The 13,895-nt window shown below is 40.6% G+C and overlaps 1 protein-coding gene across 1 annotated transcript in view; it reads right to left on the reverse strand.

The window, feature by feature from the left end:
• Positions 1–3,472: 3,472 nt before the first annotated feature.
• LOC140278175 (corticotropin-releasing factor receptor 1-like) overlaps positions 3,473–13,895 on the reverse strand; it is a 91,826-nt gene continuing 81,403 nt past the window's right edge. The window contains exon 14 of the mRNA XM_072373114.1: positions 3,473–9,252. Coding sequence (XP_072229215.1) covers positions 9,112–9,252 — 141 coding nt within the window. The 3' untranslated portion in view covers positions 3,473–9,111. The remainder of the gene's footprint in view (positions 9,253–13,895) is intronic.

Below are 13,895 nucleotides of genomic sequence, written 5' to 3' on the forward strand. Positions count from 1 at the left end.
ACCACAAAATGACCATTAAAAGATGAGCAAAACTGCAGTTAAACGGTTAAATTAGGCTCGTGTTGTTATGCTAATCCTGAAAGAAGCATTAAAGCAACACAAGAGAAGTTTAAGACCCTTAAAACCACAAAACGACCATTAAAAGATGAGCAAAACTGCCGTTAAACGGTTAAATTAGGCTCGTGTTGTTGTGCTAATCCTGAAAGAAGCATTAAAGCAACACGAGAGAAGTTTGAAAACCTTAAAAACCACAAAACGACCATTAAAAATTAGCAAAACTGCCGTTAAACGGTTAAATTAGGCTCGTGTTGTTATGCTAATCCTGAAAGAAGCATTAAAGCAACACAAGAGAAGTTTAAGACCCTTAAAACCACAAAACGACCATTAAAAGATGAGCAAAACTGCCGTTAAACGGTTAAATTAGGCTCGTGTTGTTGTGCTAATCCTGAAAGAAGCATTAAAGCAACACGAGAGAAGTTTGAGACCCTTAAAAACCACAAATCGACCATTAAAAGATGAGCAAAACTGCCGTTAAACGGTTAAATTAGGCTCGTGTTGTTGTGCTAATCCTGAAAGAAGCATTAAAGCAACACGAGAGAAGTTTGAGAACCTTAAAAACCACAAAACGACCATTAAAAATTAGCAAAACTGCCGTTAAACGGTTAAATTAGGCTCGTGTTGTTATGCTAATCCTGAAAGAAGCATTAAAGCAACACAAGAGAAGTTTGAGAACCTTAAAACCACAAAACGACCATTAAAAGATGAGCAAAACTGCCGTTAAACGGTTAAATTAGGCTCGTGTTGTTGTGCTAATCCTGAAAGAAGCATTAAAGCAACACGAGAGAAGTTTGAGAACCTTAAAAACCACAAAACGACCATTAAAAATTAGCAAAACTGCCGTTAAACGGTTAAATTAGGCTCGTGTTGTTATGCTAATCCTGAAAGAAGCATTAAAGCAACACAAGAGAAGTTTGAGAACCTTAAAACCACAAAATGACCATTAAAAGATGAGCAAAACTGCCGTTAAACGGTTAAATTAGGCTCGTGTTGTTGTGCTAATCCTGAAAGAAGCATTAAAGCAACACGAGAGAAGTTTGAGACCCTTAAAAACCACAAAGTTCACCGGCTTTAATTCTAACTGAAACTGTCCTAAAGCGCCCAGAGGTTCGGTTTCCAGCCGCTGGATCTTTTTTGTGGGCTTTTGATGGCGTTATTGTGGCGTCTTCTACATGACGACACATTCACATGCGGCTGCGCATGTGCAGGGTTCAGATTCAGTTTGTTTTCATGGTGTTAAAATATCCGTTTGGATCACCTGAAGCGGCTCTGAACCCACAGTCTGAACCCGCCACACGTCCGAGGTGTGATTTGGCGTTTAGGTGGCAGCATCGTTGTTCTCCCGGGTATAAAAAGCCGTTATGTTTTTCGTTATGTTAACGACGGATTTCAGGTTTTTAATCCCTGAAAACAAGCTGCACTTGTCTGACTTTCTACACCAATAAATTTGACTTGAACCAGAAACAGCCCGGAGGTTATTACAGTGTTTCCTTTGCCAGCTGCAGCTCATGTTACTTTATCCATGTTGTTGTTGCTTCTCGGTGCTGACAGTGTTCTGCTGCCGTTGAGTAAAATCGGAGCAGTTTTGACAGTCCACTGTGTGTCCAGGCGGCTGTTCCAACCTTTTCCCTTTTTTGGTGGAGTTTCGGGGAGACCTTTAAAGGAAATACTGGCATTGTTTGCATGATAAGCTCGAGCTCTGGCTGTGTAAATGTTTACTGAATAACAATGTGGCATTTTAAAGGCTTTCAAACCTGGCTGCTGCAAAGCTTTCGTGTTTTTGCACAATGTGTCGCCTTTTTAGCATGGATCCACGAGTTATTTTCGGGTTTTATGGGTGTATGTTCCACCTCATAGTGACTCATACTGTTTCTGTTTGCCCAATAACTTTCTGGAGCTGACAGTTTTTATTACATTATAGGCTGTAACTGAATGCAGTAAAAAGGAATGTCAGTAAACATTTATGCTCATGTACTTGTACAATCAGACTTTATTATTCGATTTAAAGTGCTTAAACAGCCACTTATTAAGAAAACTTCCCAAAGATCCGTTTAGGAGAGCTTATTTATGAAACTACCGACTCAGAGTGGAAACAGCTATAAAATAATGGTCACTTTTTGTGTTTTTTCTCTTTTAAATCTTCTGAAAATGACTTAGAAACCAGACCCAAGAATTTACTTTAGGAAGCAGCTGGGGACAACACAAATATTCTGCTTCCAGAAGTGAGAAGCCTCCTGCAGAACCAGACTCCGGAAGGACGAACATCGCCAGAAACCACAGATCAGACGAGCCGGACACACCTGCAGACAGGTGCAGGGAGACAAAAGCACAACCTGGAGGGAAGACACAAAGTTAGTGACATTCAGATTATTTCACAGAGAGGAGAGGAAGATGCTCAGTGCATCATGGGAGGTCTTCCAGCAGCCTGAGCCTAACGGGATGGCTCAGGGTCGCCATAACTGTCGGGAAGGCTTGGGGTGCAGCATAGCTCAGCTGGTTGAAAGCAGCCTTGTGTACGGAGGCTGAAGTCCTTGTCACAGCTGGCTGGTTGGTTCAAGCTCCAGCTCTTTGCACGCCATGCCCCCCTCTAAGCCCACATTCCTGTCTCCAACTCACAGCAAAATGTTAAAAAAGGACCGTTTTAAGCATAGTCTTAAAGGCAGAGTGAGTTCAAACATGAACTCCAGGAACCAGAAGTAAACCTGCAGTTACTACCTGTGGCTACTTTGGTCATTCAAGCCTCAGTTATGCCACTTGTGGGCAAGAAGTGGGCTAAAGGTCACGAGTCATGGGGCCCAACTCGAGTTACGACTCGTTTCATATGAGCCAGATGTGGCCAGGCTCCAACATGTGTTGTGGAAATGTTCTGTGCAACAGGTGTGGCCCAAAGGCCCCAAAACTGTCTGTTACATCCTGTATCCTGAGTCAACGGTGTCAGTCAAGGTCAGATGTGGGCCGTGTTTGGGCAACATCGTCTTTAGTGTCTGAGTATAGTCTAAAAAGTGTCCGCTGAAGACCCTGAACGACAGATTTCAGATCAGTTCGAATGAACCAACAAAAAGAGCTGATCCAACCGAGACAAACAGCTTTGGAGAAAGTTATAAACATTGTTAAACGGAATTGAAAGCTGGATTAAAAGGATTAAACTCCGATATATATCAGCCGAACATGAGCACACGAGCATCCCAGCTGTTTACGTAGGAGTCCGGTGAAAAATGAGGCAGGTGTTGGTTGTGATTCTCAACTCCACAAAAATCAATTAAAGCGTTCTTAGTTACACCAAAAACTTCAGCTTTTTTCACTAAATTATTCCACAAACGAGCACATAGACACTTGTAAGAACTGCGGTTTGAGATCGTTAACGAGACCAATCCAGACGGGGCTAATACATCATAATAGGCCTATTGAAAACAGTACGAGGTCTTTTCCTCGCCTTAAATATCAATTCCACTTGGGCTCTGATTTCAGAGCAGTAGTAAAAACTCCACAGTTCATTACCACTTAATTCTCAGCAACTTTTGAGTTATTTTAAGCAACTTTTGTCGAACAAATATCACGTTTCCATTCATTTTTTAATCTGAATTTGCTTTATTGGGACTTAAAGATTCACTGGAACCATCCCACAATAATAATAATAACTTAAACATATTTTGTTGTCTTTAACGCTTTTCATTTTCTTCATTAAATCAGTTATTTAATGGCTTTAAATATGTGAAAATAAACCACCCACCAGTCCAAACTTTAAGTATATTTAGTATATTTAGGTGTAAATGTGATTATTTCACTTAATTTCTTCTGCTAGCTTTTTAAAACATTGATTTTCTGACGCTGCCTTTTTCCTACAGTGACAGTAACCGGCACAAACAGGCATTACGTAATCATCAAAGCAGCTAATGAGAACAAGAGCTGAATCATCCTGACTGAAGTCTGATCAGCAGCTGTGAAGATGAGTAACCCTTCCAAAGCTGGAATCCTTGATTGTAAAAATTAATGTGCAAGAAAACAGTAATAGTTCCCCTGAGGCTTCTCCCCCAGCAGTGACCAACCCTGTTTTCTAGTTTTTTTTTATGTTAACATTAAAGTTCACATCTAATTAAGCTTTATGGCATCGCCACAAGCCTTGAATCCCTTAGAAAACAGTCGTGTATGCTGTCACGGTCGATTTCTGCAGCTTATATCCGCCTCCCCCACCCTCAAGTTCTCTGTGCAGAGTAAAAGTAGGAAAAAGTCTTCTCTTGTTCCCAGTCATGGGAGAAAATGGTGAATGTTCACTTGAGCAGAAAGATCTTATTTAAAAAGCCGATGTTGGTCTGTTCACTTAGAGTCGCGCACACAAACCTTGAGAGGATCACACGATCCTCAAAATGTATTTCTTGTCCGGTTTTCTCTCGAGGGACCGTGAAGACAAATGGTTGTGAACCTGAGCAGAGTCTCTAAAGCCTGTAATGGACGCTCAAAATGTGTTTTTTACAGACTTCTCTTGAGTTCTAGAAATAAACATCTCAGCCTTTTGTTAAATTTTTCATTCAGTCTAATGCAACACATATTTTATTATCATCTTTTGACATCTTTTCAAGTAAGAAAATAACAATATTGAAAATAAATAACAATAAATAATAATGTGAATGACACTGTGATTCTGTTCTATCACCATGTGCACCACAGGTTAATGAAGAAGCTGGTGGATGTTTCTCTTCCTGCTCAGCCCAGTCTCACCAAAAAACGCTGGGAGTTATTGCCTCTGAAGTCATGTTGCGTGTTAATTGGTACCCATTTTTGCCTTGTACGCTCACCCTATCCGTTACCATTTGGCGTATTACTCTAAGAGCGTAAAATGACACCCCAAAAAGCTTAAAATCATACAAAAAAGTACCCAAAGTGGCGAACAATTCATACGCCTGCAGTGTCAACACTGATGGTTGGAAATGGTGACTTTGCTCTTGGTTTCTGTTCAGTGGAAGCCGTAATCACGTCTTTTGTAACATCTGGAGCTAACCTCCAGAAAATCATTTTAATTCTAACCATTTATCGGTAAGAGCAAAGTTAAAACGTGTCAAACTCGCGATATCTTGCCTCTTCTTCCTCCTTTAAGCGTTTGTGGTCAAATGAACACTAGCAAAATGAGGAAAGTGGACTTTGTTACTTAAATGCACGAATGAAGACACCAAACTTAAACTGCATTTGTGTAAGTCAGTTCAACCTGATGAATTGTTAGATTTTATTGTAAAACTTTAGGTTTTAAGGACTGATCGTGCGCTAGCGAAGCAAATCTGAAGCGATCTTTTGAAAAGCTGTGAAACAGAAAAGGGTTTGTGGTATCGGCTATGTTTGCGTGTGATTCAGTAGAAGAAGTAGTTGTCCTAACTGAAAACAAAGGATAAACAACACCTGCGGTGGACATCCAAAAGAAGAAATAGAGAGAGTTATTCTTCAGGAACTATTTTAATTTGTGGGTATATCTGGTCATAAATCTTCATACGAATTTATTGTTTGTCACAGCGGCCAAGTGACGCCACGTTTAATCTTTATCGGGTCAGATGCAACTCACAAAGTTGTTTCCACTCAAGTCCTCTTTAAAACAGGTAAAAACCACCTCAAGCTAGTGTATAAAAGTCAATCCAACACGGCTTTTGGTTGAGCGAGTTGTAAAGTCAACACAGCACCAAAGCCTCCATCCTAAACGGTAGGTGTCACTGCTAAGAAAATGACTCCATTACGCTGCAGGAGAAGCGCCAGAAGTCGAACAGGAAGTACAAAAGTCATACATAAATATAAGTACACATTTGATGTTGTGTAATATTTACAATGGTGGTACCTTTTGGGTTTTGTTGGGTCGTACAGATCCCTGATCGCACACTCTTCCCTGCAGCTCCTCCGTTTTATCGATGTACTCGTTGTGCTTCACGCCACAGGTTATAAAAAGAGTTTCATGACCCCAGAGTGCCCAAATTCACGAGGTTGAGAACATCGACCATTAACTTCACACCAGTGCTGTGGACCAACGTACTTATTCCACGTTCTGCTATGAGATCGGGCTGCTAATAAACTTCTGCTTTTTAAAAAATAACATTAACTTTTCTCACTGGGTTACTTCCTTTACATTACAAAAGTGCATTACTACATGTTTCTTTGAGTCAGCTTTAAAATGTCTAACCCCAACATGCTCCACGAAGCTGAAAGCGGTTGCTAAGCTACAATAGATTATTAAATTGGAATAACAAACATCACAATGGCATGTGGTGGTCTGTTATTATAAATAATTTGAGATATCATCACAACCAGAGCCCACGCATCACTTAAAGGGGAATAATATCAAACAAAATAGGGCGACAAAAAGAGGAGTTCATATACAATTTGACATAAACTGCAGTTTATAAGAATGCACAGGTGCTAGGCATACTGGTATAGTAGGAATGTGGACTGTGAGTTGCTTATCACATGGATAATGTGCCCATATGATTTACAGTGTGTGGTTTGTGTTTTTGGTTTACATTTGCAATGACTCCTCAAGATTTTAACACCCCTCTTTTGCTATTTATATATTTACAGATAGTCAGTAAACAAACTGAAGTCACCCAAACGTCACAGAAAGCCACATGGTATGAATGAGAATTAAATCCTGATGTCATGAATCCCTCTCATGTGGCCTGCTGGTGTAGTGGCGACGATATTAAGTCTCTTTGCTCAGCTGAGGAGTTTTGTTCCAGTCAAAACACAAGATCTGTTACACCAAGATCTTAGATCGAGGTTGAACTTGACTTAAAACTCAACAAAATCAACGTTTTCATTCAAAGTCTGGGTCAAAAGACCGCAACAAAGGCCACTCAGAGTGATTCTGCTGTTCACCTGAGCTCGACTGAGATTGTTTTAGCAACTTTTAGCTCATTGTTTTGGTTTTTAAATCAAAATTAAAAAGCTCTACAACCTCAAACATATACTCCCTGCTTGGTAAACAACAGACAAACACAGCTAGAGAGTAGATGCAGAAGAAAAAAAAAGAAAATAAACTCCTTCGGGTTAAGAATCACGAAGAAAGAAAATGTCACATTCATCCAGGGCTGCAGCTGCTCTACAGAATACCTTCTTGAATAAATAATTAAGAACTTTGTCAGTTAATTATCAAGAAAGAAAAGCAGAGTAATTAACAATATGTCATTATGTGAGCTGGGAATTTGGTTATTTCTGCTTAGAAGGATTTAAATGACCTCTCGAGAAGCCAAGTGTGCTCTGATTGGTCAGCTCAAATGGCCTGATCAGACACTCAATCTGATTGGACGAAAAGTTAGTCTACGCCCCTGAGAGCAGGATGAGTCATCAATGTTTTCTGTTGTTTTCCAGCAAATGACAAACTTTAAAATACCTTTAGGAAAGCCTCATAAAAACAAGTTTTTTAGGTTATTTTCGGCCCAGATGAAGGTTTATATATTCAAACATTAAATTTGACTTCATGAATGCTCAATTTTAAAATGCCCATCATATATTTATATTATATTATATGATGATATTATATTACAATAGCATGTGTTTACAGGTTAAAAAATCAGTTCATGCGGGTTTAAGATGATTGTTAGATGCTAAGCATTGTTGCCATGTCCACCTATTCATTAATTATCTTCTGCTTGTGGTCAGGTTTAGGAAACCTAACTCAGGCTGTAAAACTGACCCAATAACGGCCCAAATGAGGCGTGCCCAAAAGAAGCAAACCATTCCCGAGTGGGAATAAGAATCAGTCTTAATTCAGGTCACATAATCGAGTTGGATTTGACAGCCCAGAGCCCAAAATATCCCAAACACACAGTCATAAACCTGTAGAAACTTGGTAGTAAACTTAGAGCCAGGAAGTGATTAGTATCAAGCTATGAACCAACTGTGTTGTGGCGCTTTGCTGCCACTTGGGGGCAGTATCAGCGATATGGGGAACAATTTGAGCTGTGCGCTGCTCTTGGTTGTGTTGGTGTTGTTGTTGGTCCTTTAGCTTTGCTCTTGCTTTCATAATAATAAAGACTGCCCAGTGTAGCTGCTGTTTGAGCTTTTCAGCTACACTTTTTTGGTATTTATCTTTATTTTGGTGCTTCGTCGTCTTTGTTATGAAATCTGTGCAAACATAAATGGACCCATACACCCAGGATAAGAGGCAACAGCTTATAATGTTTAATAATTTGCATCTATAAAGTCAAAGGGACTGCATTTATGTTGATTTTTTTATCCATTTCAGCTCATTCTTTTTTCTCAGGAGCAGTGGGAGTTAAGCTGCCTATCCTGAAATTACCTAAAACTCGCTTATTAACATATATTTACTGAATTGTTTGATGTGTACATCCAAAGAATAATACATTTCAATGTTTTTGGTTTCAGAAAGACATCAATGTGCCCGATCATATTAAACGCTGCTCATTTTTTAAATACACATCCACCTGGATGTGTTTAACTGGAACAAAACTCTTCAGGTAGAATTATGGAATGTGTTTAACCTTCCTGGAAAGTCGATGAAAGTAGCACAATCGCACCAAGCCGAGAACAGAGGACAATAGCACGACATCAAATTAACAAACACTATAACCAGACAGTTGTTTGTGTCACCGAAAACCAAAGAAAAACCTCAAATTTAACAGCTTCGTCACTGCTCCTGTGGCACGAGCTCAAACCCACGGGGACGGACTCCGGTTAAGGTGCGGTCCAGCACCACCAGCTCCAAGTCCCCACTAACGATGATGGCAAAAGGAATATTTCTATTGCAGTCAGTCTAAATGGAGTGCTGTACATTCACACTGAAACTCCAGGTCAGCTTGGTCACGTGCATCTTTTGATCCACTAACCTCTCATATCACAAAGTCTGCAATGTCCTTTCGCCGTCCTCATCTATTTTCTCCAGACTGCCTGAGCGGCGTCTCTCCTGAGGTTTGGGAGGCTGATGCAGCCTTCCTCCTGCTCTGCCGCTTCGTCCCAGCTCAGAAAGTGTGTCGGTGTACTCCAGCGAGGTGGCAGAAAGTGATGACAATGACAGCTGGAGGTTTCTCCCAAAGAGAGTCTGTAGGACAAAGCTGGTCTCCTATTTCATAGCGATGTGGACTGCTTGATGCTGTGAAAGCTGACCCGTGAAGGAGAAGTGGGGATAGACATGGCCTGGGTCATCCGGGCTCGGATGGAGTGCTGCTCCTGCCATCGGTGGAACCGTTTCCTCACAGCTGAGCGAACCTGCCAACAACAACAAGCCCAAACGTTGAATAACACTGTGGGCTATAAAGCAAGAGCAAATAAGCAGAACAAGGCACGGTGTACATGAAGTAAGTCATTATAAGATGTATAAAACAATAAAACAGGGGTCAAAGACTGTGTTTGTTACGATCTGAGACCATTAGAAGAGGTTATTCAACCACTCGATGTTGGCATGGAAAGCTTTTCTGGTGAAATGGGTCTGAGATGAGTCCAGAGTTAGACTTTCATAAGACTGAAATACTATCTAGACCAGGGGTCGGGAACCTATGGCTCGCCAGCCAGGTGTGGCTCTTTTGATGACTGCATCTGGCTCAGATAAAACAAAATATTCTCACTTGTTTTAATCCATCCATCGATTTTTCATGTCCTGTTCAGGGCTGCAGGAGCATTATTTTAATTGGATGATACTGGACTACGTTGGCAGCGTAAAACAGGTAAACGGCCCCTTTTGAATCAGTCTGCTCGGTCATTAGCTCAAAGCTAACCCTTCCACGAAGAAAAAAAGATGACGAGTATCGTACATTTCAGGCCCCCGAATGGACTGAAGAATTCGCCTTTGTGGAGAGAGCAAATTCTGCGGTGTGTCTAATTTGCAAAGACAAAATTACATCGATGAAACGGTCGAATATAAAGCGGCACTTCGACACGCGCCATGCTACCTTTGCATCAAAATACCCGGCAGGAGACAGCAGAAAGAAAGCGAGCCGAGAGCTACTAAAATATATTATATGGCTCTCATTGAAATAAATTCCAAATTTTTTGCTTCCATGGCTCTCTTAGTCAAAAAGGTTCCCAACCCCTGATCTAGACGGTGAGATTATCCTCTTTTTTCACCATGTACATGCAAATAAGTTATTATAAGATGTATAAAACAATAAAACAGGGGTCAAAGACTGTGTTCGTTACGATCTGAGACCATTAGAAGAGGTTATTCAACCACTCAATGTTGGCATGGAAAGCTTTTCTGGTGAAATGGGTCTGAGATGAGTGCAGAGTTAGACTTTCATAAGACTGAAATACTATCTAGACCAGGGGTCGGGAACCTATGGCTCGCCAGCCAGGTGTGGCTCTTTTGATGACTGCATCTGGCTCAGATAAAACTAAATATTCTCACTTGTTTTAATCCATCCATCGATTTTTCATGTCCTGTTCAGGGCTGCAGGAGCAATTATCCATTATTTTAATTGGATGATACTGGACTACGTTGGCAGCGTAAAACAGGTAAACGCCCCCTTTTGAATCAGTCTGCTCGGTCATTAGCTCAAAGCTAACCCTTCCAGGAAGAAAAAAAGATGACGAGTATCGTACATTTCAGGCCCCCGAATGGACTGAAGAATTCGCCTTTGTGGAGAGAGCAAATTCTGCGGTGTGTCTAATTTGCAAAGACAAAATTACATCGATGAAACGGCACTTTGACACGCGCCATGCTACCTTTGCATCAAAATACCCGGCAGGAGACAGCAGAAAGAAAGCGTGCCAAGAGCTACTAAAATATATTATATGGCTCTCATTGAAATAAATTTCCAAATTTTTTGCTTTCATGGCTCTTAGTCAAAAAGGTTCCCGACCCCTGATCTAGACGGTGAGATTATCCTCTTTTTTTCACCATGTACATGCAAATAAGTCATTATAAGATGTATAAAACAATAAAACAGGGGTCAAAGACTGTGTTTGTTACGATCTGAGACCATTCGAAGAGGTTATTCAACCACTCGATGTTGGCATGGAAAGCTTTTCTGGTGAAATGGGTCTGAGATGAGTCCAGAGTTAGACTTTCATAAGACTGAAATACTATCTAGACGGTGAGATTATTCTCTTTTTGAAGAGCCAGAAGGGTCCACTGGATGCTTTGGGAGTGAAGTGCAACATGGACTTTTTGGAGCAGTAACATCTAATTGTCTAATTGGTAATTGCCACATTAATTAGTGATGATTAGGCTACTTTCTCTTCCTCTGATGATCAGTCTCTTTATGTTCTAACAATGAAAATAAAGACTCTGAAAGACAAACATCTACTTACATAACCTATTTGACTGGTAATTGGTATGTAAGTGGATCAATAATACGCTAAGTGAGCTCCATTAGCTAATGAGATATTAGTTAAATATTAAGTGATTGTTTAAATAATGCACAACGTTATTCCACAGTAGACAAAGGAAGTCAAAGTTCTTAGATATTTAATGAGTAATCACAATTTCCTTCGCTCACTTTGGGTGGAAAATACCTGGAAAATCAACTGAAAACACGTTCAGTCCATCAGCGAACTAACCTGAATCGAATTTGGCTTCAGGTCCAAAGTAAATCATTAACCTCAACCTGTTTTCCTGCTAAACGTTTTCCTTTTCTGCTGAATGTGACCGCAGGTATCCCTTGTTCATCTGTTTCATTCGTCCTCCTGCTCTTCCTGTTACCTTCCGCCTGTAACAAAGCACTGAATCAATAACCTCTGCAGTCTACACATGCTGGTTAAGCCCTTCGTTCCAGGTACATCTCGCTTCCTGATGGGATATTCGCTCATCATCCGGCAGGCTATCGCAGGGCGGGTCAGGAGCTGAAGGGCGGCTGATATTACATCCACATGCAGCTCGAGGAGTAGCTTATGATGATGCCTCTGCGATGGGATGCTCAGCTCTGAAGCTAAATTTAGCCGGAGGTTTTCTGGCTGAGGTTTACCTTCGTGGCTAGTTTGTGGCTCAGGTCGGTTTAGCAATTCAAATCCATCAAAGAGCCAGAAAATCTATGATCTGTGTCATCTTCTTGCTATGAGTGACGAGGCCCAACATGAACAGAAGATATCCCACAGAAGTTCAAGCCTCTCGCTTATCAGAGACCTTTTCACAGTTTTTTTGTGTTTAATCTCTAAAAAACGAGGCGATGCATGATAAAAACACGCCTGTTCCACGTTCACTTTATCATTTCATAGCTGTTTTAATCATTCTGTTTTAAACAGACCTGGCTTTGTAAGGTTTATTTCTTTCTTTTCCTGTAAAGCTTCCTTTAAATCTTTGCTAATTCCCAAGTTTTCCTTTGCTTTTAATCATTCTGTTTTAAACAGACCTGGTTTTGTCAGGTTTATTTCTTTCTTTTCCTTTAAATCTTTGCTAATTCCCAAGTTTTCCTTTGCTTTTAATCATTCTTTTTTAAACAGACCTGGTTTTGTAAGGTTTATTTCTTTCTTTTCCTTTTAATCTTTGCTAATTCCCAAGTTTTCCTTTGCTTTTAATCATTCTGTTTTAAACAGACCTGGTTTTGTAAGGTTTATTTCTTTCTTTTCCTGTAAAGCTTCCTTTAAACCTTATTCCTAAGTTTTCCTTTGCTTTTAATCATTCTTTTTGAAACAGACCTGGTTTTGTTAGGTTTATTTCTTTATTTTCCTGTAAAGTTTCCTTTAAACCTTTGCTAATTCCCAAGTTTTCCTTTGCTTTTAATCATTCTGTTTTAAACAGACCTGGTTTTGTAAGGTTTATTTCTTTCTTTTCCTGTAAAGCTTCCTTTAAACCTTATTCCCAAGTTTTCCTTTGCTTTTAATCATTCTTTTTTAAACAGACCTGGTTTTGTAAGGTTTATTTCTTTCTTTTCCTTTAAATCTTTGCTAATTCCCAAGTTTTCCTTTGCTTTTAATCATTCTTTTTTAAACAGACCTGGCTTTGTCAGGTTTATTTCTTTATTTTCCTGTAAAGCTTCCTTTAAACCTTTGCTAATTCCTAAGTTTCCCTTTGCTGTTGCTGTGCCTGGGCCCTGATCACCTGTTTCCTATCAGTCCCTATCAGTTTATATTCTGCCTGGATTGATTCGCTCTCTGCCAGATGTTTGCCCTTTCTGTCTCCGTGGCATCAGTTTAATCAGCAGTCCTTTGGACCCTCTGCTCTGGATCCTCTCAGCTTCTGTAGCTGCTTTGCTCCTGCAGCTGGGTCCACCTTCACCACAACGCCGTCTGGATGGGAGCAGATGCTGCTCTAAAACCTGTTTATACCTTTCAGCATTGATGGAGCCTTTCCAGATGTGCAGGTTATCAGCTCCATAGGCACTAATGCCCCTCCCATACCATCAGAGATGCAGGCTTTGAACTGAGAGCTGATAACAAGCTGTTTTCCACTTTGCTTCGGTCCATCTTAAACGCGCTTTGGTCCAGAGAAGACGGCAGAGTCTCTGGCTCATGTTCATGATGCAGCTTTAACCTGCATTTATGGATGTTACGCTGAGCTGTGTTCACAGACAGCGATTTCTGGACGTGTTCCTGAGCCCAGGCAGGGATTCTGTCATGGTCTGTGTTTCTGTATATTGGGTTATTAGTGTCCACGTCAGGTTAGCTTTGTATTCCCTCGAGCATTCGGTTAAATGTGTTCTTCCGCTCTTGTTCCACACCAGGTCTCCGGTTTAAGCTTTTCACACCTGATTCTCATTTGTCATCAGCGCCCTCAGTATACAGCCTCCAGGTTATTATTGCATGTAGGTTGTTTTAGCTCTCCAGTGTATTTCGTTCCTTCATGTTTGTCTTGTTTTAGTTCCATTTGCAGTGTTTATCTCCGGCCTTGGCAGCACATTACGTTCACTTTTTTCCAATAAACTCATTTGTTCACCAGTCCTCGCCTCCTTCCTCGTAACTATGCATTCTCCACCACT

Source organism: Leuresthes tenuis, unplaced genomic scaffold, assembly GCF_036924035.1.
Source record: "Leuresthes tenuis unplaced genomic scaffold, fLeuTen1.0.hap1 SCAF_20, whole genome shotgun sequence".
In the NCBI taxonomy this organism is placed as follows: Eukaryota; Metazoa; Chordata; class Actinopteri; order Atheriniformes; family Atherinopsidae; genus Leuresthes; species Leuresthes tenuis.